This window comes from Gymnogyps californianus, chromosome 14, assembly GCF_018139145.2.
Source record: "Gymnogyps californianus isolate 813 chromosome 14, ASM1813914v2, whole genome shotgun sequence".
NCBI classification, from domain to species: Eukaryota; Metazoa; Chordata; class Aves; order Accipitriformes; family Cathartidae; genus Gymnogyps; species Gymnogyps californianus.
In genome coordinates, this window is record NC_059484.1 from 14,933,450 (window position 1) to 14,961,420 (window position 27,971).

Here is a 27,971-nt window from a genome sequence, read left to right on the forward strand (position 1 = left end):
CCATCATCCCTGGAGCCAGCTTTCCAGGACATGATGACTGCCGAGGAGCCCTTTTCTCAGGCATTGCAACTGGATGAGACATGGCCTGGCGAGAGAGGAAGAGGGGAAAATCCCCTCTGTGCCCATTGTTGATCTTGCAAATTTGGACTCTGAATAATTCAAAGCTTAAGGCACGCAAGGAAATCCTTTGAGCACTCCCGGACCCAGTTCCCACAGCTCTTGGCATATCTGCTGGGGAGCTGCACCAGGTCCCACCATAACTCATCCCTTGCTGACCGTGGAGGAGGTGGTGATCTCCTCCTGCGAAGTGGGTGACACTGAGCCTTGCCTCACACGCCAGAGGCAGAGGGAGTAGGGAGCTCTCGTTGAGCAAGACGGTAAACCCAGCAAAGCGAAAGCAGCCCATCTTCCCTGGAAGGCCACGGTGTGACTCTGACACCCTGCAAAGACAGGGTGCTGTGGCAGGTCTTGGGGAGCAAGATCGCTCCCCAGCACCTCCCTTCTCCATCCCTCTGCTGACCCCTCGCCTTCCCAGACCCCTTCCATGCTCCCTCCTTCCCTCTCCCAGCAGCCCACTCTCCCAGGCTCCCTCCCCTGCCTCTCCCTTGCCCTCCATCCCAAAGCCCTCCCATCCCGCCAGGTTAATTTGAGTCCCTGATTTGCATAGGCAGCAGATCACAATGTTCTGGAAATCCCCTCCTGCGGCCGGAGCTTCCTCCCCGCTCTCACAGCGTCACTGTCGACCTTGTGCTTCCCTTCACTGCCGGAGCACCGGGACGCATCCGATCAGCGCGGCACAAGCAGCAGCCCCCAGTGAAAACCACTGCTGATGCCAAGAGGCACCCATTGGCAGCACCTCGCACCCCTCTGTAGAGCTAAGCCCACGAGCGGCACCAGGGTGCTGTGCCAAACTGGCTGCACCCGCCGCCTGCTCTGCAGCTGCCCCTCTGCTCCCGCCTTGCTCCGGGGCCAGCTCACCGGCATGGCCGCCCGTGACAGCCGGGCCCTGGCTGGCCCCATTGCCCCGTTAGGGTTCAAGTGTGCTCCGTTCACCCAGCAGCACCAAGGGCAGGTGCATTTATTGGGTGCTTCAGGCTGCTGGGCAACTTCTACTTGGGATTCGCACCACCAGACATGCACAAGGCCCACCCTGCTCACCCCTGCGTGGGGTTAACCCAAAGGCAGCTAGCCCAGATCCAAAACAAGCTGGAGCAGAGGGCAGGGGAGCTCCGCTACCCCCACCTGCAGCCTGTGCTCCTTCTCACCCCGTTTCCCGCAGCACGGCCACGAACACGGAAGCAATCAGGGTGCCTTCACGTGAATGAGCCTCCGCTGAAGGTGCTGAACCCAACCCTCTGTGCCAAAAACCCCCTTGTATGTAAAAGTGTCAGCTATGAACACATCTTCACAGCCATGCAGGCATGCTCATGAATCACAGCTGCCGTCAGGTGAGTTTTCTCTCCTGAGAGCACAGTGGGACCGAAGGAATAAGGAAGGACCAACAGGACCAAGAGCCTTTGGTTTTCATAGTGAAATTCATCCTGGCATTTGGGCCAGCCCGAGCTGGCGACCTCAGGTAGAAACACAAAGAGCAGCTGGCTAGAGAGGTGGAGGGGCATTGGGTGAGAGCACGCCATAGACCGACCACCTCCACGGGTACCTAGGCAGGCCCCAGACCCCATGGCTCCTCACCCCTCCTGCCAAGCACCCATGCTCCTACCACCCAAACCAGCCAGACTAAAGCAGGGCGCTTTTCAGGCCTCGCAGTTCACGCCTGGTGATTGTAAACCAAATGCCCTGCCAGGTACAACTTTGTGCCTGCTGGCAAGGAGCTGGGGAGCTGGAATCAGCCCCTGTAAAACAGAAACACTTAAATCCTTGGTGTTTATTCCAGCACCAGCTGGCTCCAGCCTTGGTTCTGACCATCAGTCGTCTTGGCGGATGGTTTCCAGGGACTACCTGCAGCCCTGGCGCACCATCCCCTGTCTGGCTCCACCAGCAGAGCCAGCTCTTCCCGCTCCCTCGGGAAGACGCATCCTGTTCTGACTCCAGAGATGGATGAGAATGGGATGGAAACACGCATGGGACGACGACAACACCTCTCACAAGATGCAGCGGGTTCCCTGGGGAGAAGCACGATGTGTTTGCAAACCTGGTGAAGTCTCTCAGAAACCAGGCAAGGAGAATGATGTAACCAGGCTCTCCAGTTGTCCAAAAGTGAATCACAGCCTCCATGACAGCCCCCCACCCCTTTTGCTGACTAATACCTGACACAGCTCGGCGGCCCCTGGAAGGAACGGCACAGGAGAGCCCTTTAAGCAGTGCCTGGCTCCCTATCAAAACCACGCAGAGGCTGTCTGGGGCCTCCATCATGGGGAATTCCCCTTCTCCATGCCTAAAAGTAAGCTCAGCTGGGCTGGCCTTCCTGCATTTGGGGATTGCAGCCGGAGAGCGCCTGGCCCAAAGGGCTCTCAGCCCCCCGAGCCCCTCCGCGATCCAGCTGGGTGAGTAGAGCGATGCTTTTTTCGGTGCGAGCGTGCCCAAGATGGAGCGAGGGGAAGGCAGGCAGCTTTTCGGCTGTCAGCCTGGAGAGCTGCAAAGCAGGGCCATGCCACCCCACTTCTCTCCACACAGAAACAGAGCAGGGTTTGGCTATTTTTTGCAGGCTGAGACATTATCTTAGAAACAAGATGCTTTCTGGTTCTGTGGGACTGCGTTTAGCTTTGAAGCCAGGTTTTCCAAGGGTTTACAGAATAGCATTGGGCCTCTGGGGTAAAACAAGCCCTTCAGGGAACAAAAGGGAAGACGTTGCCTGTGCATGGGATCCTGCTGTCTTGTCCCCAGTTGAGACCTCTAACACAAGCACAGCCAAAGGGTCCCAGCACCCACTGAGCTGTCTCATAACCCAGCCAGGCTGCCAGGGCGACATCCTGGTTGGAGCAAAGGGCAGTCAGGTAAAAGAGTTTGGTTTTGTTTTTTTTTAATTTTTACAACCCAAAACATCAAATCGCCAAGAAGCGGTGGAACTGTCTGAACAGAGCTGATTAGGAAGGCAGGACTTGGTACAGTTGGAAACAGCACAATCCCCAGCGAAGGACACCTCCGCAAGCCCAGCAGCAGTCACCTAAGGAGGAAATGTCAGGGGTACAGGCAGAGAGCAAGCAGCATGTCTGCTTACAGCAGGCTTTCTTTGCTTCTGGTTTGTTGGTTTTATAAATATATATACACAAATATATATATAAAAAAACCCCACCTTCCTTGTGGCAAAACCAACAAAAGAATCAGGTAGCTATGGAGCGAGTCCCAAAGAGCTACGTGAAAACAGAAGGCATTCCCTGTGGTTCTCGCTCCTCTGGTTAACTTCTGTTGTTCACAAATACACACTAATCAAAGCAGCAGCACAGAGGAAAAGGATCCCTGATAACAAACACTCCAGCTGGGGGGGTGTAATTTCCTTGTGTAACATTAACTTACAGACACAGACTCAGTGGGGAATTCTCCCTGCCCCAGGTGCCGAGAAGGAAAGATCTGGTAAGCCTCAGCAGGCCCACAGGAGCACGCAAGCCTCCTTCCCAGGGCACCTGGGGCTGAAGGGAGAGCCTGGGACTGCCACAGCCCACCTGCCAGAGCGGCCGAAGACCTGGGGCCTCTTCAGCACAGCCTCCCCTCAGCTATTCCTCCAAAACCCAGACCGGCTGCACCCCACCAGAAGCACCGGGGGTGCAAGGGGGTTCCTCCGCCCCCCGGCAGGAAGGCGCCGCGCCTGGGCCCTGCCCTCCCCTCGGCCCCGCCATTTTGTCTCTCGATAAGCCGGGGGAGCCGCTGCTGGGCTCGGGCCTGCCGCTCCCCAACGGAGCGGAAACCACCCCCTAAGGCGGAGGCAGGCCGGCTCCTTCCACCCCTCAGGGCTCCACAATGCCGGGCGGGTCTACGGGACCCCGCGCAGCCCCAGGGAACCCACAGGGGACAGCGGCACAGAGACCAACCGCTCCGCCATGACAAGCCACCCTCCTTACCGCCTCCCCCGCCCTCCTTCTTTATACCCTCCGCTCCACGCCGATTGGCTGCGGTGCCTGTCCGTCAGGCTGGGAATTTCCCGGGGGCAGAACAGGTCCGTCCCCCCCGCGCTTCCTCCGGTGCTGGCGGCGGAGCGGTACCGGGAGCAGTACCGGGAGCAATACCGGGAGCAGTACCGGGAGCGGCCCCGCCTCGGGGGCGCACTGGCAGGTGAGCTCGGAGCGGTATGGGGCCCTGCCTGGTGTATGGAGTCTTACCGGGCACTGGGGATGGCTCCTGGGCACCGGGTCGCGCTGCCCCAGCGCAAGGTCCCGGTGGTGGGGAGGGGATAGTGGCGCTCGAGGCTGCGTGTTGGCCGTATCTGGCCGGTTGCCGGGCTCTCGGTCTGCTCGAGTCGTCGGAGTGAAACCCCGGAGGGGGCCGGGGCCGCGCCGTCCCCCGGGGATCTGCTCCGGGGCCGGCCCGGGTGCCATGGGCGGGTCGCGATAGTCGTACTGTGCCTCAGTTTCCCCTCTCCCGAGGCAGGGCAGGGGCTGCCGGCTCCCCTCGTAGCTCCCGAAGGGGCAGGCTGGTTGCAGGGGAGCCTGGGTTCACCGGCGGTGGCAATGCCCGGGGAAAGAGAGGAGAAAGGCTCAGAGGGGTGCTGGTGTGGGGGGTCCCTCCCGCCCCGGGCGGGCCCAGGGTGCTGGTCCCTTGGGCCCGGCAGCCCCGCACCGCTGCCGTACCCCGGGCCGAAGCCCCGGGCTCGCTCCTCCCCTCGCTCTGCCTTACACAACCCCGGCGTTTCCCCAGGCCCACGCATCTCCCTTCTGACTCTTTCTGGGCTTGCGGTCCCCCCTCGGGCAGGGACGGTGCGTGGATCCCACCCCGGGGGGCTGCGGTGGCCGTGGCTCCAAGGAGCCTCCAGTCGATGTTGTTTTCCTCCCTTTCTGAGTTTTTCCTCCCTATCCTGCCGCTGGTTCAGTGGTGCGTGTCCACATCGGATGCGGATCCAGAGGCTGGAATAGCCGGAGCGGGGATTGCAGCATCCCCACCTGCCTCCCCTCCTCCTTCGGGGAGGTGGTGCACAGCTTGCCTCCCCATCTCCTCTCCCTCAATTCCAGGCTAAGCCCCCACTGAGGGCAGAGGAAAAAAAGATGCTGCCTGTCAGCCCTGCTTGTGGGTGAGAACAGCTCCGGGTGGGACTTGGTGGGGACCTGCAGCCTCTCGGAGATCTGGCTGTTGCATTCCTCAGCGCCCCTGGGCACAGGTTGCTTCCTGTATCAGGGAGGCAAATGCAACCTTTCCCCTTTAGCTTGTTGTTTCTATCTGCTTGGGTGAGTAAGAGGTATTCTGCTGCCACAAGCTCTTTAGGAGAGCAAATTTCATTGAGAGCAGTGGCAAAGGCAGCCGAAGCATGCTGGAGCCAGGAGAGACCAGACTTTGGGCGCTGGGGTGAGTTCTGGGGGCAGGAAGGCTCTAGCCAGGCACGTCCTTGAGAGCTGTCTCTGTGGCAAGGGAAGTAAGCAAGAAGAAAAGCGGAGAGGCTTTTTGCAGCCTTTGGCATCATTCCTGGCTCTGCAAGAAATCCCGCGACGCCCTTTCGGCCTGACCTACGCCAAACAGACCTATTTAGCACAGGGCCACGGGTTGTTGCTTGCCAGCAGCTGGTACAAAACACTCGTGGGTGGAGGAAGCTGAATTATCTACTCTTGTGGCATTGCAGATTTCATTTTAAAGCAACAATGCTTGCGCTTTGGGTGACAGAGGTAGCTTTGCTGGTGTAGCTTTGCAGGTACCACTGTCTTCTGCTGCTTGGTTGTTGCGCGGCTGAAGCACACCAGGTTGGACAGGAGTAGCCCAGGTTATGCTGGAGCTGCAAGGAAAGGGGTGGCTGTGCCTTGCTCTGCTTTTGAGTGCTGTGACGAGCAGCCATAATGCTACTGAGCTCTGCGGGGGGGAAGAAATGGAGCAGGCAGCATGAAGCAAGATGTCTTTGCAGCAGAAGACAGGGTCTTGCGTAAAACACCACCATGCTGCCCCGCCACCAAGTCTGGCTGCCTGTCGTATCTGCACTGGAGCTTGGACCCGTGGTTACCTGTGTTTGTAAACCTGGCTCTGAATGGGGACATGCTTTATTTTCCTTGTGAGCAACCTCTTCAGAAGCAGATTGTTTTGTGAAGCCTGTGCAGGAGGTGGGTTTCTCAGGTGAGGGTGGGATTTCTGGCCGGAGGACATCTGTAACATCTGCTGCGTTTCAGATGGGGCTCTTCTCTGCAGCTAACCAGGCTGGGAAGAAAAATGCTTCAAGTGGAGGTTCAGACCTTTCCCTTTGAGACCTGAGCCCTGCAATGCTTTCTTTCCTCTTCTTTTATTACTCCCAGCCCAGTGGACTGCAGTGCCCAGAAAGTCTCGTTATTATTGCATCCTCCTAAAGCCACCTCTGCTTTTGCTTCCCTGCAAATGAGAGCAGTCCAGCAGCCCAGGAATGGTTGTCCCTGGTCTGGGGAGCTGCTGGAGCTCTGGAGAGGAAAAGAAACCGGGCTAGTGGCTGTGGCATTTTGCTGATTTCCAGTAAAATGATCAAACAAACAAAATGCTTCCATCGTGTCTATCTGAGTGGCTTTTGCTTTTCCTCTGAGGAGGAGGGATGCCGGGGGCCCGGCAGCGCTGGTCATGGGAAAACGATGCTGGCAGCCTGCAGGGATTTGCTTTTGCCTCGTGTGATCCTGGCGGGGAGGAAACTTCCTGGGAATGTTGCACGCTGGGGTAAGGAAAACCCCGTTCTCCTAAGGGCTGGGCTGAGCCCTGACATGGATCACAGGATGGGAATGGATGGGCTGCCAGGCCCGCAGCTTCAGGAGGCTGGTCTCTACCCCGGGGCTCGCTGCTGAAAGCAAACCTCCAGTGGTGCCAGCCCACTCGCTGCACAGGATTCACATCCTCCGCCTTCGTATCTTCAGCTGTTCAGTAATTTTAAAGCAGGAATCATTTCCTTCTGCTGCTTCTGTATGGCCGGTGCAGCAATGGCTGTGGTGCTGGTGGCCGTGGTGGTGATGCACATCTTCCTGGGTGACAGCGGGGAACAGCCTGGTCACAGCTACACGGTTCCAGCTCACTCCCAAGCCACAGCACGGTTATTTAAATACCACCCTGTTTTCATTGTCGCCTGGGAGTCTCCCCTGCCCGCTTGCTCTCTCATTCTCTCCTTTTGCTGAGTTGTCATAAAAAATTACTACCTAAAGGTCTTGGTGCCCCACTTGCAACCAGCAACGCCCACGGGCAACCGCGGTGTCTGGCAGCCTCTGCCAGCGGCTGGGCATGGAGCCAGTGAGCTACAGCCGGGCAGCCATGGTCCGTGGCTGGCCCTCAACCCCTGGGGCTGTGAAATACTGTCAGATTAGCTTAGAAACTGTTGATTGGCAAAAAGAGAAGTGTTTTCTGATGGTACAGTGGTTTCTTCTGGAGTTTGTGGTAGTCATGTTTTCTTTGCGTTTCTAACCATCGTTAGGTGCTGGTCTATACTCCTCTCTCTCATCCCCTGGTGTTTTTATTGAAACATGAGATTTTTCACTGCAACTCTCACCTTTCAGAACTCTTAAGGAAAAAAAAAAAAACCTAACCAGGATTGGGAACAGTGACCTGGACCAGGGTCCTGTCCCCAGGGTGACAGCTCAGTCCCAGCGGCTCCTTGCAGAAATGGGGCTGTTCCTCCACCCTGGGCAAACCCACCCTGACCTTGGCGATGGGTTTGGATGCTGCGGAAACCCTCCCCTCTTGCTGGGTCTTGTTTGCTGGTGAATTTGTGGCTGGTCTGTGCTTCTGTCAGCTGGAGATAGTTCAGTTCCCCTCCCCAGCTGCTGTTTCAAAACAGCTCCCATGGCCCCTCTGCTGCCATCTCCCTGGTGGGGTGCAGACCTTGGGTAGAAAAATCCTTGATAAAACCTTGAGAATTAGGAATAGCAGAGGCTTTCGGTGGCTCCATCCAGCTGGAAGAATATGGGGTCACCGTGAGTGAGCTCTGCTGGTCAGCAAGGTGGTCAGTGCAGCTGGCTCGGGTTTGAGTATTTCGTGCAGGGGCAGGGGACCTCCCACGTGTGCCGTAGGGCAAGGCAGAAAACCTCCCGGTTTGGGGTCTGGAGTGCAAGAAAACGGGCTGGTATTGCAGGCTGCTGCAAAGCCGCATGGGGAAAGGATGCCATGTGAGAAGGCAGCTTGTCCCCACCTTCCCCAACCCACACCTGGGTTCATCCCGGTGGAGGACACAGATGCCCCACAAGATGCTCACTGCAAGATAGCTTTGCTAACCAGCTCCTTCCAGAGCCCCGGGTTTGGGATCTGGAGCAGCATGTGGTGAGAGGACAGCAGTGAGAAACAGGCTCAGGTCCCCAGCCTGCCTGTGACACTGTCCCCGTCCTCCGCCAGGCTGGCCAGGCAGGTAGCGTGGCCACAGGCGACGGCATTTCCCTGCGGTGAAGGTGCCGTTGGGTCCCTGGGCCACGTGTGTGCCGCCACGCTGGGCTCCGTCCTGCCCACCGGCAGGTCTGCTCCGGGAGTTTTCCCCATCCCATGGTGGGGGGGACTGGGGGGGGATTTTGTACCGGCTGTGACGATGCTGCCTGGCGCCAGGACCCATGGCAGGGAAACTGCCCCGGTTCTTCTGCAGCTTCCTGTCAGCTGCTATGGGCTCCAGAAATAGCCGCTGCTCAGCCTGCCCCGCACCGCAGCCGGGCAGCTCCCGGCCGTCACCACCTCCAGCTGCTTGGGACGGAGCTGCCGGCTCCCCGGCGGGGACCACAGGCGATGGGGGGCTTGGCGGCACCCGCAGAGCAGGAGGACGGTGAGACCTACTGACAGATGTGTCTCCCACAAGCAGACTGCCGCTGAGGCCATGTGTAATTACCTGCCGCCGAGGCAGGCATTAATTGCAGCTCCAGTTGCGGATGCTGCCAGGTGGCAGTTGTCATCTGGAAAGTCCCTGCCGCTCCCTGGCAGGCAGGTCATCTAAAATGGTGATCAGCCCGGATCGCTCGTGGCATGAGCATTAGTCTGAGGTTGAGACGGTTTCGGGTATGGGCTACCCCCTTCCCCTTTCAAAATGCCGCCCCCTCGGCCGCCTCCTGCTCGCGAGCACCCAGCTGCCTTGGCTGGGTAGAAGAGCACTTGGGGGTGCCCATGGGTGCTCCTGTGGTGCCCCCAGGCAGCACCCCAGCTCCGGCTGGCATCGCCCCCTGGGGCTGTCTGGGCTGCTGCACTGCTCCAGTTTAACAAGCTGGCATCAGGGGGGACGTTTTTGATAAGTTGTGCTGTAATTCACAGTAGCTGCTTTGTCACCCCCAGGAGATGGGTGAGACCTGGAGCCAGGATCCTGCCCAGCCGTCCCCAGGCCAGACCTCAGCAAGAGGGAGGCCCTAGGCCACCCACAAATGCAAGGAATTAAAAAAAGCAAATAGCGCACTGTGTGCAGATGTTTCTTCTCCTCGTACTTTTCTCCCAGCCTGGCGCATGCCTGGCTGTTCCCAGTGCCCCGATTCGGGAAGCCATGCTGTTGGCAGCTGGATTTTCTGGCTGAGCTGGAGGGCAGAGTGGGTCCCTGCCTGGCTGCTGGGGCTTGTCCCCCCTGGTGCTGCCCAAACTGCCCGCCAGCTGCAGGTTAAGGCTTTTGGAGCTGCAGACACTGCCCCTTGCCAAACAGCCCCCCACAACCCTTTCTGCCCCCCAAAAATATCCTGTGGTGAGCAAGATGCCCCAGTGACAGTGCCCAGGTCCATGCTGGCGTGGGTGGGTGCTCCTGGGCTGGGTCTCCATCCCTCCCGGGATGCAGCGGCAGGCGGCTGTGACCTCCTTGGGGACTCCCGCAGCTCACAGGGGTAAGAGCCAGCCCCGAGCGGGGCTGCTGGTGATGCTTCCTCGCATGACACTTCTCATGGCCGTGAGTCACCCCGGCACGTTCACCCCAAGCAGGGCTGGAGGGGGAAGTGCCTTCACCTGGGACACTTCTTCGCTGGCTGGTGAGCAGTGAGGCAGCTGCACGGTTGGGACCAGGGGACCGCGGCACAGTCTGGAGCCAGAGGAAGGTGACACTGTGCTCCATTGCCTTGCAGGGATGCCCGGCTGGGAGGTAGGCGACTGAATGGCAGGCATGGAAGGGAGAGGACCCTACCGCATCTATGACCCCGGTGGGGGCTCGGAGGAGAATGGATCCACGGCCTTTGAGCGGCTGGTGGAGGAGAACACCCGGCTGAAGGAGAAGATGCAGGGGATCAAGTCTATCGGTAACTGCTGCGTGACTGGGGGACAAGGTTTGCCTTTGGGGCAGCTCAGCCTGTGCCCACCGAGCCTGGGGGTTTCTTGCTCTATTTAGGAAGGGTGCTATAAGAAGCTGGGGGTCTTGGCACTGGGGCAGTAGTAAAGCTCTCCCCGTCCTGGGGGGTTGAGCAGGATGTCTGGGCTTTTTCACACGGGGGTGCAGAGGGAGCAAGGCTTTTGCTGAACTCCTGGGGTGCTTTACAGTGGGATAAATGGCTGGGAAAAAAAAAAGCAAGTGATGGAGCAAGGTCAATGCCTCGCAGTCCTGCAGTGGCAGGTCGCAGATGCCGGGATCTGTTCTGCTTTTGATGAAAGCCCCCACCTCCCGCAACCCCTGTTGGGTCACGCTTTTCCCGGGTGCTGCTTGAAGACCCCAGCGTTGGGCGCTCCCTGCGGTGGCAGGGACGTGCCGGCGTTGAAACACTCCAGCTGAGTCCTGCCACCCCCTTTCTCCTCCTTGGCCGCCTTCCCCCACCCACCCCCGGTTTTGCTTTCGGTCTCGTGACCCAGCTTCCGCTTTCGAGTCCTGCTTCTGCAGCCAAATTTCCACCTGCCTCGTGATTCCCGTCATGTCACCGTGCCCCTACCTGGGATCGGGACCTGCTGGTGTGGAAGCAGTCACACGGGGTGGGGAGAGGATTGCATTGCCAGTGCCAGACCACAAAGTGGGCAGTCTGGACCCCTAGGTCTACCACCTAGGCTTAAATTCGTCTCTTCTGGGAAGCGGAGACATCTGAGAGATGCAGTGCTGCCCTTCTGCCTCCTGTAACCAGTCCTCTGTGTGTCAGCATGGGGGACTCTGCAGCCAGTGAGCCACTGATACAGCTTTGCCGTTGGATTTGGCCAAGAAAAGTTATTTCTGGATGAAGAAGGACCATGCTGGGCACTTCTCCACCCAAGCAGGGGGCTTGATGTTGGTGGATGGGGCTGCTGGAGGGCAGGCATTCGGGGAAGGAGGGTGAGCATCCTTCTGTTGCCCACAACAGGAGAGCTGCTGGAGGAGTCCCAGGTGGAGGCATCCAAGCTGCGGCAGAAGGCGGAGGACCTTGTGAAGGACAACAAAATGCTGATGGCATCATCTTCCTTGGAGGACCTGGTGGAAACTGGAGGTAGGAGACACGAGGCTCACTGGGGAGGGATAACCTGATGACTCACGATCCTGAGCTCAGGGGAAGGGATAGGGTGTGAAGCAGACTCTCCTGAAGTTTTCTTGCAGCCCTGTCCTCTCTGGAGTGTATCAAACCACTGCTGTCCTCCCTTCTCCTGGAGGGAGGTTTCTGTCCCGTCCTCACAGCTGGGGTAGAAACCATCCATCGGTGCCCGACCTCGCAGGGTGTCTGCTCTCTGCATCCCTGTGCCAGGCGGGGAGAGGCTCTGCTCTCCAAAAGACTCATGGCTATGTCCTCTCCCCTCTCCGCAGCCGTCGGCCCTGATCCCAGCTCCACACGAGCTGCCCCAGGCAGCGCCCAGCCGGACACAGAAGCGCGGAAATCTCCTCCAAGTGTGAGTCTGGTGAATGTGAGAGCTGGTGCTGGCATGGCTGGAGGGAGAGACTCTCCATCTAGTTAAAGCAAAAGGAGGCAGCCTTTAGCCTCTAGAAACAGGGATAAATCTGAAAGGCGGGATCAGCTTCCCTGCTGTGCTCCCGTCCCACCAGTCCCTGCCTCTGTGCGGTGGTGTCCTGGCTTGCCATTCCCTGGGAGACCTGACCTGGCTGCCTTCCCTTGCAGGGATCCTCCTCGGAGTTCGAGATCGTCGCTGTCGAAGCACAGGGATTTCCCCAGGAGAGCGGGAGAGTGGTGAGTGGCCCTGGTGCCTGCGGGATTTAGTGGGTGGCAGGTGGGGAGTCGAGCCGGTTGGTGCGGTAGTGGTGGTGGTGGTACCAGGGGCGTGGGAGGGTGTGCGGACAGGCAGCGGTGTGCCCCCGTGGCATAGCTGCCGGCAGGCACAGGCAGGGCTGGGGGACCTGTGTCAAGGCGGCCCTTGGGCAAACCGCAGAGGAGGGATAAATTGCACCCGGGCGTTCCCAGGGGAGCAGAGCCAGCCCCACGTGCGGCCCCCAGGACAGTGCTCGTGCTGCAGCCTCTGCCACCGATGAAGATGAGGGGACCTGGCTGGCCTGCAGTCAGGAGGGAACCACACAGCCCCGTGGCTGGTCCTCCCCATGTCTCGCTGGGGCCGGAGAGCTCGGGAGTGATGGCACAGGTGCTCCAGTGCGTACCGCTCCTCTCACCTGGCCAAGACGGGGAGAGGGGACAATGTGCAGGCTGCCCTCCAAGGGCGAGGGCTCCTGAGTAGAAGTGGCCTGGCTGGGCACAGGGCCAGCAAAGCAGCCCCAGCCAGACAGGGACACCAGTGTCTCCAGATGCCACATGACAGTGACAGGAAGGGCTGTGACGACCCGAGGAGCTGTCAGCGATGCTCTGACGCTCACCTCCTGATGCCTGCACTGGATGGGAGGACCAGGTCTCCAAGCCCCGTCATTGCTGACAGGGTCTGCCCCAGCTGAGGCACCTCCATGTGCTCCGTTTGCTGCCACCTGAATGTCCCCCTGGCTGGCACTGCCCTGTCCTGTCCTGCTCTGGCTTTTTGTGTGTGCTGGAAGGGAGGGGAGGAGGGATGGGGAGCCCAAGGGGGATGAACATCAGCTTGCACCACACAGTGCCAGTAAGGGGACATGTTCTCGTTGCACATCCCTGTTTGCATTGGCCAGAGAGGCTCCAGGAGGGGTTGAGTCTTGTTGGACCCTCCTGGGGTGCAGCCATAGGGTGATGGAGAATGGGGTGGCATCTGCTTGGTGATCGGCTGCTGGTGCCTGAGCCGAGTGCTTGTCCCAGGTGCTCCAACTGGGCTTGCGTCCTCACTGCCTCCCCTTGCCAGCCGGCGGTGGTGGGAGGAACCGGCCGTGCTGTGCCCCGCACACACCCTCCCATGGCAGTTTCGGGGCTGTGAACCCCAGGGCTGGGGCGCTGGGGACACACTGGGCTCCTGGCCCCACGTGGTGCTGCCTGGGGCATTCCCACGGGCAGCAGGCTGAGTCAGCGGGGCTGGGAGCAGAGCGGGCGAAGGTGTGCCAGCGCATCCCCACCTCCACCCGGCAGTGCCTCGTGCGCCCAGCTGGGCTCTGTTGTGCTGGCAATGTCTCCTAGGCAATGGAGGAGTTAACCAGCCATGCCAGGGGAGGACGAGCCTGTTGGGGACACCCCTCCTGCGTAGGTTGGGAGTACGCCCTGATACTGGTGGGTGTGCCCTGACCCGGGCTTTCCTGGCCACCGTTTAAATCCCATGCATCACCCTCTTGGCTGCCACCTGCCAAAGAGCCCAAGTTCCCAGTGCCTGGTGTGCCGCGGTGGGAGGGGAGCCACAGAGGGAGGACAGGAGGAAGGAGAAGATGGGGACTGGAGTAAGACCACCCTCATGTGGCAAACCTCAGCTCCCAGCGGAGACCAGGGCGTATGTGGAAAGGAGTCTCAGGAGCTGGGATTTCTAGTCTTGGTGCCGATGGGGAGAGCTCAGGGGGAGAAGGGACCGGGGTAGAGATGCCTCCATTGCTATTGGCGAGCCAGGAGCGTCGTCTGCTCAGACTGCCAAGGGGCACGGGGAATCCATGGGCTGGGAGTGCTGCTGCCATAATATCCCCCTCCACCCAGGGACTTGCTGTCCCATGTCCAGCGCTGGGAGTCAAACCTTTACAAAGCTGACACGCTTTTTCAGCGTACAGAGGGCTGTTGCGGAGTGTCTCGGTGCTGGCCCAGCTCCCTGCCACAGCCCTGGATGGGAGACAAGGCTGACCTGCCCCGAGAGGGAACTTTGCAATGCTTCTCAAACTGATCTGACCATGCTTCATCCCCTCCCTGTCCCCAGGACTTGGAGCAGCCACCGAACGAGGATGCCAACCTGCTGCCCCAGCTGCAGCAGCTGGAGAGCACGCTGAGCGGCTGCACCAAGGAGGCCAGCAAGGACCAGGTCTTCGTGCGCATGGGCTACATGGCCTCTGAGCTCAAGCGCCTGGCCTCCAAGGTGCACAAGAACGAGCAGAGAACATCATTCCTGCAGGTGAGTGAGGGCTGGCTGGATTTTTCATGGGGGTTACCCCCCACACTTTTTTTTTTTTTTTTTTTTTTCCCCACCGAGCCCCTCCTGTCCACCCTGAGGTGGACACTCACCTCTATGCCAGGGCTTGGTGGGAGGTGGGTGGCCAGGCAGCTCCTGGGGCTGGCCGCAGTCCTCATGCTGCTGGTGTTTGCCCCCCAGACGCTGTGTGAGACGCTGCACAGTGAGAACAAGGAGCTGCGAACGAAGCTGGAGCGGGACCTGGAGCAGAGAAACCAGGCACTGGAGAAGCTCAGGTGAGGGTGGGCAGTGGGAAGGGGGATGGGGCTGCCCTGGGTGCTTCTTCCTGCTGACCCGTCCCTCCCTGCCCGCAGGTGCGAGAACCAGGAGCTCCGGAGGATGGTGATGCTGAGCAGCCAGGACAGCGGGAAGAGGGAAGCTGCTGAGCAGCAGCAGGTGAGGAGGCAGCATCACCCTCAGAGAGGGCTGGGAAGGAGGCAGGGAGCCCGCTGACACATCAGCAAAGGCGGCCTCATTTTAATCGAGCCCCAGTTTGTCCCAGTATGACCAGCAGGACTTCTCAGGGTCTCGAGGTGATGGGGGAGGCCGTGGGAGGGGAACCGGCTCGAGTTTAGCCGGCCTTGGGCACAGCCTCCACAAAAGCCCTGAGGGTCCCCCCGTGCGCGTCCAGCAGAGCGGGGCCACGGTGGAGAAGGCGCCGGGCAGAGGAGAGCTGGAGGCCAAGGAGAAGAAGGTGAAGATCCTGGAGCACCAGCACAGGGAGGTGAGGACCAGGCTGGGAGGGAGGCACCGCTAAGGAGTTGGGGAGCGGGCAGCGGGGGTGCATGGCTGGGACGGTACGGGGAGACTGGGACAGGGCTGCGGAGCCGCAGGGAAGCACTGCTGGAGCTGGGATCCCATCCAGCTGGTCCCCAAGGTGCTTTCATGATGGGATGCTGCTGGGGACTGCCACAGCTGGCTCGGGACAGGGGTTCAGCTCCCATTCAGCCATCCCTCTCTCCCCGCAGCTGCTGGAGGTGAATAAGCAATGGGATCAGCACTTCCAAGCCATGAAGCAGAAGTATGAGCAGAAGGTAGGGCTGAGGGCTTGGGGGGCACATCTCTGCTGGGTGCTGGCTGGGGGGACTCGGAGGAGACCGGGTGCAGGGGAAGGTTTTGGGGCTGCCTGTGCCTCTTTCCCCCCCAGTGTGGGTCCTTCTGAGCAGGCCAACATCCCCACTCCCTCCCGGCAGGTCACGGACCTGCACCAGGAGCTGGCCAAGGCCCGCAGGGCACTGACAGAGCTGGAGTCGGAGCGGGAGCAAAAGCAAAGGGATTTTGACCGCAAGCTGCTCCTGGCCAAGTCCCGGATCGAAACAGAGGAGGCGAGTCCCTCGGGAAGGGTGGCGGGGAGCTGCTGGCCCTGTCGCCCTGCCCTGGCTGATCTCTGCCCTGGGTCCTGCAGGCAGAGAAGGAGAGGCTGGCCATGGAGGTGAGGGACCTGCAGCAGAGGATGCGATTCCTGCAGGAGCAGCTGGCTCCGGTCACCAGGCAGCGGGAATATCAGGAAAAGGAGATCCAGAGGCTGAACAAGGTGGGGGCCAGGGCACAACCCCCCCCTGCAAAATGTCGTTTATGTTCTTCAGCCTCTTCTCTCTCTCAAATCCAAAACTGATCCTGATCAACCCCCTCCTGCGCAGCCCCTTGCCCAGGCAGGAGCTCCTGTCAGATGATGCCCACCACATCCCTCTAGGTTCCCAGGAAAAGGGGGTTTGGCCGGGGGTCTGTAGTCCCTCTTGCTCTTGCCCAGTTATACACGCTTCCCATGCTGGGCATGTGCCCATGGTCCTCCGGAGACATCATGGGCACAGCACCTCGCTCTGACCCCCCTCCCTGCTCCTGCTCTTCCTCTCTAGGCACTAGAGGAGGCCCTGAACGTCCAGGCCTCTCCACCACCCGTCTTCGCCAGCACCATGGAGCCAGCAGGGAAGGTGCCGCAGCAGGAGCTGCTGACCCAGAACGAGCTACTCAAGCAGCAGGTAGGGCAGGACACGGAGCCACTGGAGGCAGGGAGGGAGCTACATGTCCTGGACCTCGCCGGCAAAGAGCCCAGTGCGGCCAGGAGCAGCCCAGCAACCCTGGCGGGTGTCAGTGCTGTGATGGTGGGGAGTGGGGGACCAAGCTCAGCATCCTCCAGGCCTTCAGCTGGAAGGACCACAGCCGTGGGCCATCGTGCCAACCCACGTGCCTGGGGCTTGGCGTAGCTGGTGGGGTCAGGGATGGCAACACAGTAATGGGGGGTGCTTGGGGGAGGTGTCTGCCCTCAGCCAGGTGCACCCACATCCCTCCCTCCTGCTAGGTGAAAATTTTCGAGGAGGACTTCCAGCGGGAGCGGAGTGACAGGGAGAGGATGAACGAGGAGAAGGAAGAGCTAAAGCAGCAGCTGGAAAAGCTGCAGAAGCAGTTGGTCCTCTCCAACAACCAGGTGAGCAGCACTGAGTGCCACCGGCAGCACTCTGGGAGCCCCGTGTCCACCCCGGGTGTGTCAGAGGTGCTCATCCCCAGTGTCACAGCCCCTGTACCCATCTTGGAGCAGGGACAGAAAGGCCAGAGTGGTGGTTTTGCTGCTGCTTGTCTCTGCCAGAGCATCTCCTTTCACTCTTCTCTTCCTTCTGCCCCTCCTGGGGATCTGATGAGGGGAACCGGTGCAGGCATTCCTGCAGGGCATTGCAGCAACCCTTGCCCCACGTACACGGTGGGTGGCAGGATGGGCTCTGCACTAACCCCCCTTGCTCCCAGCTGCGAGCCTCCAAGGATGACTGCCAGAGGGAGAAGGAGGAGAAGGAGAAGCTGAAGAAGCTGCTGAAACAGCACAAACAGGTGGGGATGGGGAAAAAACCCTTCTTGGGTGGAGGGACTGGGGGCTGCAGGCCTGGCCCCAGCCCCTCATCTCCCGTTGGAGGGACAGCTCCGAGCTGGGGGATGGTGGTGGTGGTGGGCTGCCCTTGGGGATCTCCCCAGCATCTCCCCCGGCTCCTTGCAGGCTTCCGGAGAGAGGCTGCACCCCGAGCCGCTGCCGGGGCCACTGGGCCCTGCCTGCCCCATGTACCAGTACCAGTACAGTCCCCCCGTGGCTCACCCTATGTACCACGGCTTCGATGAGTGGCAGCAGATCCGATACCCGCCAGCTATGCCAGGCGAGCACACGCCAGGACAAAACTTCCACCATTTTCCCCCGGTGAGTGTCTACCTGTGCCAGCACGAGGGGGAGCAGAGGGTCCCATGCAAGCAGGTCTGGGGCTCGCTGCGAAGCGAGCGGCTCCTCCAGGGCCACCAAGTCACCAAGCAGGGAACTGAGGATGTGTGTCCTGTTGGCACGTGAATGCTCAGCCCTTCTCTTCCTCCTCCTCACACCTCGGCAATCGAACACAGAGCGCAGCCTCATGATTCGCATCCCTGGTAATTCGCGGTTTCTGTTCCATCTCCTCCTGCAGCCCGAGTACCCATGGCGCCCGCCCTGCGCCATGGCTCGCAGCCAGAATGCCCAAGCAGTGGCCGGGGTGAAACCGGTCCCCAAGGACTTGGGTAAGGCTCGGACCCTCAGTGAGGGGAGTGCCCCTGTCCTTCACCCTGAGACCCTGGGCAGTTGGCTGAACACTTGGGGGAGGGATGGGGGGACAGATTGCCAGGCAGTGGCCATTTCCCTTCAGCCCCCACCTCTGGTCAGCCAAGGGGATGATTTGGCTGTGGGGTTGGTCCCTGCTGCATCCCCCCCCCACCATCCCCGCAGTATCTGAAGACAGGCACAAGCCTGAGCCCCAACAGCCTGTGGGGTTACGGCAATCGGTCCTTGGGGATAATGGCCATCCTGTGGCTGGCATCCCTCCCGTGGGGCTCGTCTGGGCATGAAGAGCTGCGCTCACCCCATGCCGCCCCTCTCTTGTGTCTCAGAACAGGCAGGTCCCAGATTGCCCTAACGCCAAGGACCGGCTGCGCTGCGATACCGGCAGAAGAGGAGTAGGGTGTGTGTGTGTGCCCGTGTGTATATATCTAGGAGCTTCCTCCAGCTGCCTATCCCCGTGCGCAGACATGCGGTGGACGTGGCTGCACCCATGGCCTGAAGCGGCTCGGCAGTGCATCCCCACGAGGAAAGTGTGAAGGAGGGACCGGAGGTGCCATTGTGGTGGTGGCCATCCCCTTCCCCACGAGGTGTCAGGCCTGGCATCGCTGTAGACCTGAGCCAGGTCTTCAGGGAAGAGGAGCCGGTGTTTCCCAAGAGCATGCCAGGAGCTGCCCCCGTCCAGGGGCTTCAGTTCAGCCCCCGGAGGAGCGGGTGACAGTGGGGACTCTCCCGGTGGTGGGAGATCCCATGCTCACAGGTCGGTGCCTGTCGCAGCCATGGCCCGGGCTGAGGGTGGTTGGTGTCTTTGTATTTATTTAAGGACTGAAGTGTAGCTGACTCTCTCTCTGGTTTTATCCTGAAAGCTGCTTCCCGTGGGGCACCCTCTGTGCGGGGAGTGGGAGGGATGCCAGGGCTGCTGGTCCTTCATGTGCTCAGGTGTAGCCATGGGGCCAGAGCAAGCGCAAGGGGACCCCAACCCTTGTGTGGGCACCCCAGGATCTATTCCCCCAAGTGCATGCCCCCCACCTACCCCTGGGCTCAGCCCCTCGCCCTCCCCTCTCCTGCCCCCTGCCTTTGCCAGAGCAGGGAAACCGCTGCTCCCCCCTCTGCCTTCCCCTGCAGCGATGGCCTTGGGGCCAGTCTTTCAAATTGCACAGAGCAAATCTTGCTCCAGGAAAACAAGTCTGGAGGGGAGAAAAAAACCCAACCCTATTTCTGTAAGCGTGGCTGTCATCTGCATGACTGCAGGAGGCATGGCACCCTGGCATGTTCCTCGCAGGGGGCTGGTCCCTGCTCCCTGCTTCCAGCCCCTTTTGCCCCCCCTGTGCTCTGCACTGCCCCATCCATCCTCTCCCCAAATGCTGGGCTGTGATGATACATCCATGTTTGCAGTTGCCCTGAAAAAAATGGAGTTTCTCCAGCTGGGAGCCATCCCTTCCTGCTGGTACCCCCAGCCTGGCTGCTGTGCCCCCCACTCTTTCCCCCCGCCCCTGGCCAAGAAGCAGGGCTGTGCATTTGCAGAGCCTTTATTTGGCATTTCTATGGTGGGGGGCGAGGGGCCGGCTGCCCCCGGCCAGGAGAGGAGCACGTCTCTGCACCAGGACCGCGGGCAGCTTGAATGCACTGAAGAGCTGCTCCGTGCCCAGCAGGATCAGGCCAGGCCCGCCCCATGCCAGGGGCTTTCGGGCTGAGCCTTCATGGAGACGTGGTCTTCTGCTCCGGGGGCAACCGGCCCCTGCATCCTCCTGCTGCCTGGCAAGACAGGATGGTGGAGCAGGGGGGCAAGCTGGGGTCCAGGAGGAGCTGTCACCACTGGGGGTGGAGATGTGGGACACAGGGATATTGGGAAAAGTCCCCTTCCCATCGCTGAGGTCTCTGCCACCAGGTTGCCCAGCCCGGCATCCCAGCTGGGTGGTGCCAGAGACGGGAGCAATGGAGGGGGCAGCATGCTCGCTCGGCGTTCGGTTCCAGCTGCTGGGGAGCATCCTGGGAGGGGACAGGATGGGGAGCAGCCCCGCAGCAGCCAGCGGGGATGCCGGCAGGGGGGAGAAGCCACCCCTCAGGCCGGCGGCCCCAGCCTCTACAGGCCCTCCTGCTGCTGCTGCTGTTGCTGCTGCTGCTGCTGCCGCCTCATGTAGGCAATGATGTCGTTTTTCACAACGGCAATGTTGGCGCGGTGGTACCAGCGCATGACAGGCACGCCGTCGGGGCCCACCAGGAACTTCTCGAAGTTCCACTTGATGTCGTGGTTCCGCAGAGGCTCCCAGAAGAGGTTCTTTGGGTTCCCAAACTCCTCCGCCACCGGGGGACAGGCATTCTGCAACAGGCGGCCAGTGCGTTGCTGCCTTGCCCCCCCAAAAAACAAGCTGGGGGCTGCCCCCTCATCCCCCCCCTTGCCATGGCACCCACCTTCAGGAACGTGTAGACCTTCTGCTCCTTGGCCCCATTCACGTCCCCTTTCTGGAAGAGCTGGAAGTTGGGGACGAAGCCACCCCCCGGCCGGACGTACCTGCAAGGGGAGGGTGGGCAGGGCATCACGCAACGGGCAGCTCTTGGTGCTGCACAGGGGTAGTGGGGGAACACCAAGCCCCATGCTTTTGAGGGCCACAGCCCCAGGCTGGGAGGGGGGTCACAGCCAGAAGGAGCTGCAGCTTACGCACCCACCACCTGGCTGGGGACCACAGCCCAGCTGGGGGGGGACACAGGTGCCCTGCAGCCCCTGTCGCAGTACTCACTTCAGTGCGGGGAGGATCTCCGAGTTCTGGCCAGGTTCCTGCTTCCCAAATTGGTTGGAGGGGAAGCCCAGGATGACGAGCCCGTAGGGCCCCAGCTCGTTTTGTAGTGCATTCAGTTCTGCACGCAAGTAGAGTCAGGGATGGGTTAGCAGGGGACGGGGCTTACCCCCCACACCTGCACCGACCCCCTCAGAGCATCCCCGGCCGTGCCGGGTCCTGGGGAGCAGACGTTACGCCTTCCCCCAACTCCCCAGGGCAGGACGGACCATGGGGACCTGCCAAGGGCTGCACACCTGGGTGACGCCGCCTGCTCCTCGGCTGCCTGCCCTGTCCCCTGGGGTGCCTGTGCCCCACGGGACCCTTACCAAGGTACTGCAGGGTGAGGCCTCAGTATGTAGCCACGTTGACAAAGAGCACCATCTTCCCCGCGTAGTTCCTAAAGGGGACATACTCGTCCCCGTCGATGGTCAGGGCCCCGTAGTCGTAGATGGTGCCCTGCACCGAGCTGTAGCATTTCACCTGTGGGGCGAGGAGCATCCCATGGGATCAGGCTGGAGGCTGCCAGCCACCCTGCTCGCCCGCCCCACGGCCGCCCACGCCCACCGGAGCAGCGGCTGCAGCCCTGGCGCTGGCTCAAATGGCAGCTGCCAGTGTTGTGTCTCCTGCCCCGAATGCTGCTGGCAACAGCCAGGCTCCGGCATGCCAAGGTCGCGGTGGTGGGACAGGCTGGCTTCTGCATGCACATGCACATGCGTGTGCACGCATGCGCACGCCCGGCCAGTGAGGCTGGCTGCAGCTGGAGGGATGTTTACCCAGCCAGGGTCAGGCAGGAAGGCGAGAGGCTGGAAAACAGTCTGGGCTGGCGTGCCAGCACGGGGGGGAGACCAGCCGCAGCCTCCCCAGGGCCACGGGTGGGCAGGACCCCACCACCCCTGCATGCATCCCTCTGGGGCAGGGGCAGCGGCAGCCGGGGTGCCCAGGAGCAGCACTGGCTGCTGTGCCGTGGCAAAGCCGGGTCCAGGCAAGGGAGGGATCAGGGCTGGATCAGACCCGTGCAGCGAAAGGCCGGGGTGGAGCCGCCTCTGCTTGCGGCACTGCAGGGGTTAACCCAGGGGAGCCCATCTCCTGTTCCCATCAGGGGACCCAGGCTCACCCCAGTGCCACCGAAGGGCTATTTTGGGAACTGGCAGGAGATAAAAGTCACAGGGGCTCTGCCCGGGGAGCTCAGCCTCCATGGGGCCGGCAGGATCCTGGCGGCAGGGCTCTGCTTCGCCCGCCCGGGGTGGGGAGGCTGGCCGGGGGTGACAGTCACCCCTGCTCTCTGCCCGCCGGGGTGTGAGGACACAGCGGTCCCCGCACCCTCCAAACGTGGGTGCACCCCCCTGGACACGGGAACAAAAGCCCCGTGCTCTGCCCCTACGGGGGTCACTGGGGGGCGACAAGGCTCTGTCCCCCTCTGTCCCCAACCCCAGGACAGCAATTCCCCCTTTGCAAGAGCTAGCTCAGAAAAATCCCTCCGTGATCCAGACACCGGGACTGGGGGAGGGTGTGGGGGGGTCACAGGGCCACCGTGCCCCACTCCTGCCCCCGGGAGCTCTGCAGCAAGCCTTGGGGACAGGTGGGTCCCCAGGGTGCAACATTCCTCCCCCCCCCCCCACTTCCCCGCAGCCCCCGTGGGGGTCTCCCCCCCCACCACCTCTTACCTTCTCCCTCTCCTGACTCTGCCCCGGCGGGACGAGCCCAGCCAAGAAAAAGGGCAAAATCCAGGCGCTGCGGGACCAGCCCCCCATGGCTGGGGCGGGCGTGGGGTGCGGGCACCCTCCTCACGGCCCCAGGGGAGAGAGGCAGGGGAGGGGGGGGACACGGGACACACCTCTCCCTGTCGCCTTCTGCCACCTCCGAGCCCGACAGCCGAGAAATAGCTGCTGGGCTGAGCGGGGCGGCGGGGGGGAGCCAATCGCCGGGAGGAAGGACGGGCCGAGGGCTGCGTTAACCGTGTGGGCCCTGGGCCGGACACCGCGCCGGCCGGGGCGGGGGTGCGGGGAGGAGCGGGGTGGCAATGCCGTGCTCGGTACCCCGGCGCGGCGTGGGACGCGGGGGACACCCGGGAACGCACGGGGCGGCCGCACGTGCCGGGGGTTTATGCAACGCGTTATATGACCCAAGGACCCGGGGATTAAAACCTGCACGGTGGGAGAGGTGCCAGGCAATGTCCCCACCCTGTGCGGGGCACCCAGCCGAGGTGACATCCATCCCCGAGTGGGGTGCTGGGACCCGAGGAGCAGGGACCAAACCGCCCCAGCGGCATCCCCCGGCGAGCCTGGGCTGGGGTCCAGCGTCCTCCCCTCCCATGGCTGTGCTGCTCAGCGGTGGGGAAGGGTTGATCAAGCTTCTCTCCTTTGCAGCCCAGCAAATCAGGGTGCTCCGAGAAGCAGCCCTGGAGTAGGGTCCCTCTCGGGGGGAGCTGTGCCGGGGCTGGGGGGCCATAGCCCCATGGTGACCCCGCTGTGGCCAAGGGCAGGGCACGGCTGTCCCTTAGTCCTTGGTGTCCCCAGGGGCAGGAGTTTCCAGGGCCCTGTTTGCATACCCAGGGAATGCAAACATTTATCCTGGGCTGGCTCCAAAGGAAATATCCATGGTGAGGTGTAAATTCCCTGAAATCCCGCAAAAAAATTATTTGATGGGAGAATTAACTGTCTGGAGGGGAGCTGGGAGGGGGCTGCGGTTTGGAGTGGGGGCTGGCCTAGGACAGAGGGCAGGACGGGGTGGCAGGGGGTGAACCCCAGGGGGACCATGGGCGCCAGCATGAGGTTTGGCTTTACTAGAAAGCAGGGCCAACCCTGCCAGGGCACTGTCACCGAGCCGGCTGCCGGAGACGCTGCCAGGGAAGGGGAGCGGAGCCGTGGCCTTGGGGGAGTCTGGGAGCAATCTCCCATCCCGTGTCCTTCGCCGGCAGGAACACCATGTCCTGGGAAAGGCTGATGTTGTCAGGCTCCCACTGCAGCCTCAGCTGGCGTGGGCTGGCTGGGGGTCAGGTACGTCCCCCAGGCACCCGGGGAACCCATGGAGCAGGGGAGCTGCAAGTCCCTCTGTCACGGGCAGCATTTCCCAAAGCTTTAAACCTGCAGTGCTACTGGAGAAGTGGCTTAGCCCTGCCCTGGCATGGGTCCCCAAGCAGTGTGGGTTGCTCCCCCAGGTCCAGGCAAACCCCTGAGATGTTCAGCCACTGCCTGGGGACTGCCCAGAGCCCAACACAATGCGCCAACAGCTGGGCTGGCCACAGAGATGCTGTGGTCACGCCTCACAGATGTGGCTGTGGGTGGTGTGAGGCAGCTCCTTGCCAAAACCGGGGAGCCTGTGAGAGCCAAAACCAGGGGCTCGACCCTCCCCACCCACTTCCCAAGCTCTGGGGAGATTTGGAGCCACAAGGCCATGGGGCTGCAGCTCCTGGCCGACATGCTGCTTGCGCCTCGCTGCATCCTGCAGCCGACAGGGACTGGTGCGTGCCCAGCATAGTGCCATGCTCCCCAGCACAGTGCTGTGCTCCCCAGCCAGCTCACGCTGCTGACCCCAGCCAGGGCTTGAGCCATCTCCCAGGACAGAGCCGGGACAGAGCTGGAGAGCTGCTCAGGGCTGTGCTCCCTGCCCTGCTAGTTCCCACCATGGGAACAGCCACCCACTTCTAATTATATCCCCTAATTGCCTGCGTGGGGCTTTGGTGGCTTTCCTGTGGTTAACAGGGACTTGGGGGCCAGGAGGAGCTGTGCAGCACGCGCAGTGGTGTGTCCCTTCCACGTGTCCTTGATCCCTGACACACGCAGGGAAAGGCTGAGCCACTCCTCAACTGCATTTTCCTAAAACCAAAATAAAAATAAAGGACCCATTTCTCCAAGTCCCCTCTCCTTGGGTCCTGGCGCCAGATCGGCCTCAGTGGAGGTGGGGAACAGGGGAGGATTTAATGAGCCACAGTCGATGGATCTCATCTCTGCCACTGACCTTCCATGGGACCCTGGGCATGTCACCCAGTGTCCCCTGCAGCATGGGAGAGCCGAGGGTGCTGGGGGCTCCAGCAAGACCGTCTGAGGGCAGCGTGCCGCTCCACCCTGCTGGATTGGGGTCCCCCACCCCAAATGGGAGGCGCGCTGGGCAGGCTGACCCTCACACGAACCTCCCTCCTCGGTTGTTTTTCCACCAGAGCCGGGCTGGAGCCGGCCCCCCCCTGCTGCAGATGTTTGGCAGCAGTTCGGGGGCGGGAGGCCAGGCGCTTCCAGCCCCCTGGCCGCCATGCTGCCGCTGCCACCAGCCTCCTCAGCTGTCCCCGAGCCACAGGCGAGGGGCTGCAGAGACCTCGCGCCAGGCTGCAGGGCCATGGTGAGCACAGGGACCGTGAAACCAGCGGTGGGGACCACATACTGCTGCTGGCTGCAGAGCCAAGCGACGAGCTTCTTTCATGCAGCGTGCCGGGGACGGTGCCAGCAGCATGCCGAGGACAGTGGCGAGGGGCTCGGGCAGTGGCAGGCAGCATCGCCCCGGCTGGCAGCAGCACTGCTTTCCCTCTGGCAGCCTGGCACAGCATCAATCCCAGGGCAACCTCTGAACTTTTGTTCTAGGTGTGCAACGGGAGGCAAAAGCAAAACAAGCTCTGCTGGGCGAGAGACCCCAGCTCCCCCAGCGCCAGGGTTCCCACACGCTGCCACCTCCGCAGCTCGCCCAGCCCTTGCTGCCCTGCCCCAACCCGTGTGCTCCCACAGGCACTGTCCTGGTTCAATGGCAGCCTCCCCACTGGGCACGGTGCCCAGCGCCCTTTGGTGTGAGGACCCCCCCTCCCTGAGTGCCCCCGCACCCCCTGGGCTATGGCTGCGGGTGCTGCCCTCTCCGGCATCCCCATCCCTTCCTCTTCCAGGCAAAGACTTGCCCCCTGCAGAAATGTCCCTGGCCCATTGCCCCCCACCCAAAGGCGACAGGGGCACACAGTGACCCGCTGCTGCCGAGCAGGGGAGGGGAGCTGGGTGGCCGCTGAGTGCTGCTGCTCTCCTCTCCTGCATGAGGAGCCCCTCCAAGTGCTCTGACCCCGTGGGGATTTGCTCCTCCCTGAGGCTGGGGAAGGACGAGCCCACCGGCCGTGATGTTTGCGATGTGCTCCCGGAGACCCCACTGCAGCCTGGAGCGCAGAGGGCGGTTTGGGACCCCGTAAGCCTCCCTTTGGGGCCACGGGGTTTGTGTTTCAGTCCTGTATCAGCAGTTGCTCCAGGCGACACTTCCCCCGCAGCGCCCAATATGTTCGGGGGTCAGCTCCTGCTGCACAAGTGCCGCTGGGGCTCCCCACAACCTTCCTGACGAGCCACAGGGCCCGCAATGCCCTGTCCGGCAGTGATAAAGCAGCCAAGCTGGGTGCTTGCATCCCTGGCATGGCTCTCATCGCTGCCCAGAGGCGAGGTGAGAGCCAGCATCCTGCATCACCTCCTCCCCACCGGGGCTGCCAGCATCCGCCTCCCCCAGCAGCAGCCCCCGCGGGCCGGCAGCCGGCTCCCACTGCGCTCCAGCACCCACCGGCGCTGGCAGGGAAGCATCCCGGTGGACGCTGAATCACCTCGGTGTCTGCATCGCGCCTGCCTGCTGCAGCGTCATCGCTGCAGGACCCACTCCCCAACGGGCAGGAAAAGGCATTTTTCCTCGGCAAAATGCCACGCAAACGCTGCCTCTGAGCTCCGGCACTGTTCAGGCACCGAAGCCAGGGCCACAGGGGGATTTGCTTATCTTGCTCAGTCCTGGAGGAGGAATTTCCAACTCGACAGTGCACATCAGTCTAAATCCATGCCCCCCATTTTTATGCTTTAAAAACATCCTGGCTTCTCACCGCTCTCCCCCCACTGCCATTTTGCTCCGTGCAGTTTGTTGTTGTCATGAACAAACCTGTCTTTCCAAGGCTTTGCAATGCCTTTCCTGGAAATGTTTGCCACGGGCTTGAAACTTCCCAGAAAACTCCTACCATGAAAGGAAACCTCTCGCACCCCCCAGCTGCTCATGACAAGGGGCACGGGGAAGTGGGAACAGCCACCGGGCATGGCTGCAGGGACAGCGGGGTTTGCATGCTTCTCCTCGGCTGTTTTGCTCCAAACCAGGCTTCCTTCTCAAACCACTCCAATATTTGTGGCTTCTTCCCTATTCCTCTTATAGCAAAGCTGCTCAGCTCCAGTTCCTGCTGCCAGATGCCACTGGCCATCCCCACACCCGACGGTCTCCCCAGGGAAGGGACGCCGGGCTGGAGCGTGGGGGGGAGGCAGAACCGGGGCTGCTCCCACCCAGCACAGCCATAATCTCCTCCAGCTGCGGCCACCGTGCAGTGCCAGCAAGGAAGGGAGAGAGGGGGAACAACAACAGGAAAATAACTCTGGTTATTTGCCTTAAATTCTGCAACTCGAGAGGGGAGAGAGAGAGAGAGATGACAGTTTGAAACAGGAATTTGTTTCTAGGCCGGGCAAGGAATACGTGTCCGCTCCCTCCCCAGCACAACCGCAGCCCACAGCTCCAGCGCAGGCGTTTCCGCTCCCCGGGGGCTGCGTCCCCCGTGCTGGGCTCCCTCCCCCGGGAGGGAGGTGTTCGCCCAAGGTCCTGCTTCCCTGGGAATCGCCTGCCCCTCCAGCCCCAACGCCAAAAGCAAACCCGATGCCGGCTGTCGTGGGTCAAGCCGCGTGGGGATGGGACGCGGGGTTTCCAACACAGTGGGGCTGCTTGCTCTTTCCAACAGAGAAAATGGGATTTAAACAATTCCCACTAGCATCACCATAGCGTTTCCCCACATCCCAGACTGATTCATCTCATTATTCATGACCTTTTTCACCATGAGTCACCAGGACGCCGTTTCGGCCGCAGGACTCCTGCCACACACCAGAGCTCGGCACGAGGCTGGCGGGGCGGAATGATGCCGGTCGCCCGAGCGGGAGAAAAGCAGCTGCTGCCACTGTCAGAAAGTCCCTGGGGATCCTTCCCACTTGCTGTCTGACAGTCGCTGCTGCTATCTCAGCCAGATTTGGGTTTGCACCCCGGAGCTGGGGCTGGGCTGGCAGCATGCCTCCCGCGGGGCTGCGGCCACCGGGCTCAAAGGCCGGGCAAGAACCCCAGGGACCTCGAGCCAGTGCGGTGCAGGAGCTCAGCGCGGGGAGGGTTTCTGGAGAGGCTGCAAAGTATCTCAGATCCTGCACACAGGCACCCGGACCCCATCCGTAGTGTGGACAGAGCTGCACGACACGCTCAGG

General features: G+C 61.6%; 2 protein-coding genes across 3 annotated transcripts; one reads left to right on the forward strand and one right to left on the reverse strand.

Moving 5' to 3' along the window:
- Positions 1–4,168: 4,168 nt before the first annotated feature.
- On the forward strand, positions 4,169–18,812 carry TNIP1 (TNFAIP3 interacting protein 1). The gene is made up of 18 exons (XM_050905080.1): positions 4,169–4,227; positions 10,101–10,271; positions 11,292–11,414; positions 11,726–11,808; positions 12,036–12,104; positions 14,170–14,361; positions 14,560–14,654; positions 14,733–14,814; positions 15,050–15,142; positions 15,387–15,452; positions 15,612–15,747; positions 15,828–15,952; positions 16,275–16,397; positions 16,718–16,843; positions 17,158–17,238; positions 17,402–17,596; positions 17,853–17,943; positions 18,310–18,812. The coding sequence occupies exons 2-18, from the start codon at positions 10,130–10,132 to the stop codon at positions 18,333–18,335; spliced, it is 1,848 nt and encodes a 615-aa protein (XP_050761037.1). The 5' UTR covers positions 4,169–4,227; positions 10,101–10,129; the 3' UTR covers positions 18,336–18,812.
- A 680-nt stretch (positions 18,813–19,492) lies between these two features.
- GPX3 (glutathione peroxidase 3) lies at positions 19,493–22,583 on the reverse strand. 2 transcript variants are annotated; one of them, XM_050905081.1, is made up of 6 exons: positions 22,419–22,583; positions 21,081–21,234; positions 20,716–20,833; positions 20,390–20,489; positions 20,090–20,297; positions 19,493–19,637 (listed from the first exon to the last, which is right to left on the reverse strand). In XM_050905081.1, exons 1-6 carry the CDS (start codon positions 22,503–22,505, stop codon positions 19,507–19,509), a joined length of 798 nt encoding a protein of 265 aa, XP_050761038.1. In that variant the 5' UTR covers positions 22,506–22,583; the 3' UTR covers positions 19,493–19,506. The 2 variants fall into 2 exon arrangements, with proteins under 2 accessions (XP_050761038.1, XP_050761039.1); XM_050905082.1 differs by having other exon boundaries at positions 19,493–20,297; positions 22,419–22,581.
- Positions 22,584–27,971: the final 5,388 nt, after the last annotated feature.